This window comes from Phodopus roborovskii, unplaced genomic scaffold, assembly GCF_943737965.1.
Source record: "Phodopus roborovskii unplaced genomic scaffold, PHOROB, whole genome shotgun sequence".
NCBI classification, from domain to species: Eukaryota; Metazoa; Chordata; class Mammalia; order Rodentia; family Cricetidae; genus Phodopus; species Phodopus roborovskii.
Window position 1 is genome coordinate 4,255,660 of NW_026126417.1, and position 5,391 is coordinate 4,261,050.

The following is a 5,391-nucleotide window of genomic DNA, read 5'->3' on the forward strand; positions in this document are numbered from 1 at the left end:
TGAGAACAAAAATTGGAGGGGTAAAATGATGAAATTCTTCTTCAATTTAAAACATTTAAAAGTAACATATGCATACAAGCAAAAAACAAAACTAAATCAATAAAAAGCAAAACAAATAACACAACATAGAAACAATTAATCTGCTAGCCACAAAAGCTATTAGAAACTACTCCCTTCCTTCAGTCATTATTGTCTATTACATGTATCTTTTATGTTGAATAATTTTCACTACATTTATAAATACAGAAAAACAAATAATGAGGCTATTAACAAAATTTGGCACTTTTATATAAGGGCAACCAAAAAACACACAAAATTGAAAATTAGATGAAAATTATTAGTTTGCTTTTTATTCCCATAATGTTATTCAACTTGTTTCTTCACATTAATTTTTTATATTTATTATTTATAAGCCAACATTATATTTTCTAAAAACATTACTACTAGATGCAAGAATTACAGAGATGCTTTAACAAATTAATTTATTTCACAGTGTCTTTGAAAACATTGACATATACTGAGAAAGACAAGAGAAAGGTGAAGTGGTTCTTATGTTCCAGAAAGCAATTTGCATGTTGAATGTGCCCTTCCCATTTATATATTTCATAGTTGCTGAATAGGCATGTATAAATTTAAGTGTAAGTAGCAAGCATTTAAAGAAAGGTGATTTTTTTATATATCTGTATTTATATGAATACCCACATATATGTGTTTTAATGTATCTATAAATGTGTGTGTATATAAAATATGCCTGTACAAATATATAAATATATTTAGATAAAAACACATGTATAAATAAATATACATATATACATATTTGTACAGGCATATTTTAAACATAAAGTTCAGATGAACATTAAAATCATTGGCTATAACTTTAGAAACAATATTGTTTCAAGATACAGTAGAAAATATGACTTATGTCTCAAACCATATGTCACTATATTGTGGATATTAGAAAGGTTTAATAATTCCTGTTTATATATTTTATACTATATATTCATATAGTACAAAATTGAACACATAACATTCTTTAAGCTACTATAACCTCTGGCAACATTCTTTCTAGCTTCTCAATCATCATGTGGAAACAAAACAGTCTGAGCAGCAATATTAAAACAGTTCTGTTAAGGCATGTTTGCCCCTATGTATCAGAAATCAGTGGTAATATACATTACATTCACAGAGACAGTAGTGTCCTACATCTATAATACTAAAGGATACAATTTAAAAGGTATTATTTGAGACTTCGGTCTACCTTGCAGCAGCAGTCACAAAGGATGTTTGTCACAAATAAATGCTTTTAGTAATTCCTTTTAGTAGTGTTATAGTTCCATTATGGCTGTCAAAATTGACCTCAACAAATCCAATACCAATAAGCACGCTAGTGGCTCAATCCTCTGCAAAGAACCACAGCTAACTAAGGAATCCTGGAAGTAGGAGAAGGATACTTTAAGGTTGTCTGTTACCAAATGGCCAGCCCCCAAATTGTATTTACAAGTAACATTACACAGACATAAGAGTTTGTATATACAGACAATGGAAGAAGAGGGAATGAATTTCTTTTCTGCCCCCTTATATTAAACATGGATTCTCTTCTCATGCAATATGGGCTGAATAAGTTTCACCTCCCTTGTATTTCTTACACTTCTATCATCCTGATCCACTCCCTTTAGGACTCTCACTAGAAATTAATAGGCTTCTAGGAGATAACAACAAAACATAATGAAATAAAATATAATATGATAAAATAAAAACCACCATATCATTGTTGGGCAAGCTAAGCCAACAGAAAAATCAAAGATCTCCAAGTGAAGGCTCAAGAATCAGAGATTCTCTCATTTACACATCAGCAGTCTCATAAAGCACTAAACCTAAAGCTATCGCACATATACAGAGGACCTAGTGCGGACCCACATAGGCACCATGCTTGTTGCTTCAGTCTCTCTTTTTCTTCTGATGATTTTTTGAAAGAAAACAAGGATCAGTATATGGCAGAATTTGGATGGAGGAAATCAAGGGAAAATTTTGTGATTATATTATAATATTAAAAATGAAAAGAAATAATACAAAAAGAAAATAGAAAGTTCAGGTTGGCATGAAACTTTTTGACATGTGAAATAATAAATAAAATAAGTGAACAGAAACTCTTTGCTTTTTTTAAAGAGTAAAGTTAAACTTTACAGTATTTTTTTATATACAAAGAATTACAGTACATATTTATGGAGACTCCTAGCACAGTGTTCGCCTCTTTTTCACTAGGAGGTTCACTTCCAGCTGACAATCTGTTGGGAGGCGAGAGAACACAGTGATGAACTTTGGCTGAATCCTTTTCCCCATTTAAAAAATACAGCTTTCTAGTTAGCTTTCTTCCCCAAGACCTAAAAAGCTGCTTTTCTGTGAGCTTTGCTTTTTAACCAGTGTATTTTCTTGGTATATTTGGTAAATCTCTTTAAGGCATGTGTGTTTACTTATCTGTCATCATGCTCCTATAACAACTGACTATCTTGCCTGATGTCTTCAAACATTCTTGTTTTTCATCCTTACTCCACCCTTCTCAGTCTTCAGAAAATAGGAAGGTAAAACAGTTCAGATTATTTCATATATAATTTTATTGTTCATGAGCTCTAGGATAAAATAAGTAAGACCCGTTATTTGACAAGCATCAAGAGACCTACTGAAGGGAGGGGAAACTGGGCAATGATTAACCACCATCTGTCATAAGTATGAGCACTCTGCTTCTTCTTTGAGGTGAATAATTGCTGTTCACTAGAAGAATAATGTCACAGTCATCCAAGGCTGACAGTCAAAGATAACTTTGTTTATATGTTTATGTAATATATTCTTCTATTTAACATAAAGGTGATCAGATGATAAATGATATAATGAAAAGATATGCTGACTGTAGACTGATGACAGATGAAATACTATTTATGTCAGAAACACTATTTCAAAATTTCAGGGCTCTCATGATTAGTCTATTTAATTTAAGATCAATATTTTCTACCACTTAAAATGAATGAATTGTGACTTTAAGAGCTCAGGTGTGAATATGCTTTGCTGTGCTCTTTGTTCATTCCATCCCTACAGGTATTTGCAGGGGTATTTTGTTTATTAGTTTAGTTGAGTAATGAATCTGTAATATATACTTGTTAATGAATAACTGTGAACCTGGTTTGTATTTTTAAATCTAGTATCTGTGTATATCTTATATGGTGTTTGTTCTGCATGCTTCTACACTGAAGTTTCTCCATCATTTACTTTATAGCTTTTAGCTACAATTTTAACTTATCAATGTCACAGAAGCAATTCTGCTAATGCCCAATGAGATCATTATGCATGCTGCCCATTTCACCGCTGCTTAGTGGAAGTCCCCACTAGTTTACAAATTTAATACTAATTTTCATTATGGAATGTCAGGATTTCCAGTGACAAATTTAGGCATAAAAAATGCCACATATGTTTAGATCTTTACATTGCTGTCTTGCATCCTCACTTCTTTCCTGTAGAGGAATTTCCAGATAGAGCATGTGGACAACAGCCACATATGATGCTTTTCTTCATGAGGAGTTGCTCTTGGCCTTTTGGCTCACTTTAGCAGTGTCATATTTGGTTTACATTTCTCATTACATTTATTCATTCATAATCAGGTAAGTTTCAAAGTGAATGTCAAGTTCTATGCAGGGAGTAGACTTCCTCATATGCCTTGTTTTCTTTCTTTGTAGGTTACTTCTGGAGACACACAGAGCTAAATGGATGAAGGCAATCAGTCTTTGGTGTCAGAATTTATACTTTATGGACTTGCACACTCACAGACTATTCAGGTCTTTCTCTTTGTGATATTTTCAATACTTTATCTGCTCATTGTGTCTGGAAATATTGTCATCATGGTTTTAATTAGCACTGACCGTCATCTCCACTCTCCCATGTATTTCTTGTTGGCCAACCTGTCCTTTATTGATATGTGGCTTTCATCAGTTACTACGCCTAAGATGATAACTGATTTTTCAAGGGAAAATAAGACCATTTCCTTTGCAGGCTGCATATCCCAGGTCTTCTTTGCCCATTGCATCGCTGCAGGAGAGATGGTTCTGTTGGTGGTAATGGCTTATGATCGCTATGTGGCCATCTGCAAACCACTCCACTACTTCACCATTATGAACCTGAAAAGATGCACTGGGCTGGTGTTCGTTTCTTGGACTACTGGCTTTGTGCATGCCATGAGTCACCTGATCGTGATTGTGCAGCTGCCTTTTTGTGGTCCCAATGAAATCGACAGCTTTTTTTGTGACATGCCATTGGTAATTAAGCTGGCTTGCATGGATTCCCATGATTTGGATATTCTAATGAATGCTGACTGTGGGGTTGTGGCTGTGACATGCTTCGTTCTGTTACTCATTTCCTACACATATATCCTTATCAGTGTTCACCAGAGCTCCAAATCTGGTGCATCTAAGGCTTTGTCCACATGCAGTGCCCACATCACAGTGGTAATGATCTTTTTTGTGCCCTGCATATTCATCTATGTGTGGCCACTCAATATTATCTGGTTGGATAAATTTCTTGCTGTGTTTTACTCTGTTTTTACACCTCTCCTAAATCCAGCTATTTATACACTGAGAAACAAAGAGATTAAAAATGCTATGAAAAGATTCATAAACAACTATATTGGTTTCAAAGGAAATTCCTAGTATTTAGAAAAATATACTAGTTACTTCAATTAATAAGAGTAAATTTATGAAATACATTTAAAATCAGAAAGTAAAATTTGTACCAAATTCCATATATAGAAAAATTCATCACTTTAAAGAGAATGTGACATTTTACTGGCCCACCATAAAAACATTGTGATTCCTTCATCTTAAATCTATATACAAATGCTTTTGGTGTATAAACTATTCTTTTATGTCCTTAATAAAGTTTATCTTAGCATTTATTGAGCATACTCTTATGTTTATCTTCATGGATATCATCTTATTTGTATGTATACATACAATTTTGTTGGTCAGCAAAGCTGCAGATATGTCTTTTAAACATTTCAAAGTTGTTCTCATGTGAAGAGACTCTAACTGGCCCTAGCATGACAAAAATGGCTCTGATAGGTCTTGTTCTTGTCTCCAGTTCCCGTTGCTTTGCTAAAAACCATTAAATTACATTCTTAAGCTCACCACAATGGTCTATTCTCTTATTTGATCACTTCCTCTTATGGAGGCTAATGACCAGGGTCCAGCTATCAAAGTATTGAAATCCCACAATTAAAAACTCCCTTTGGCTGCCCTAATTAATTAATATGCTCAATTAAAATTAAACATGTCATCCTAGCAGTAGGTTTTCCCTTTATAAATTCCCATTTTCCTATAGGTCATGTCTGTCTCCACTCTATCCAGAGGC

General features: G+C 33.5%; 1 protein-coding gene across 1 annotated transcript; it reads left to right on the top strand.

Annotated features, from left to right (window-relative positions):
- Positions 1-3,752: 3,752 nt before the first annotated feature.
- Positions 3,753-4,691, top strand: LOC127221741 (olfactory receptor 4K3). The gene has a single exon (XM_051183748.1). It carries the CDS (start codon positions 3,753-3,755, stop codon positions 4,689-4,691), a length of 939 nt encoding a protein of 312 aa, XP_051039705.1.
- Positions 4,692-5,391: the final 700 nt, after the last annotated feature.

Bases quoted from the DNA above. Each gene is read 5' to 3' on its own strand.
- LOC127221741 (XM_051183748.1), top strand. From the start codon at position 3,753: ATGGATGAAGGCAATCAGTCTTTGGTGTCAGAATTTATACTTTATGGA.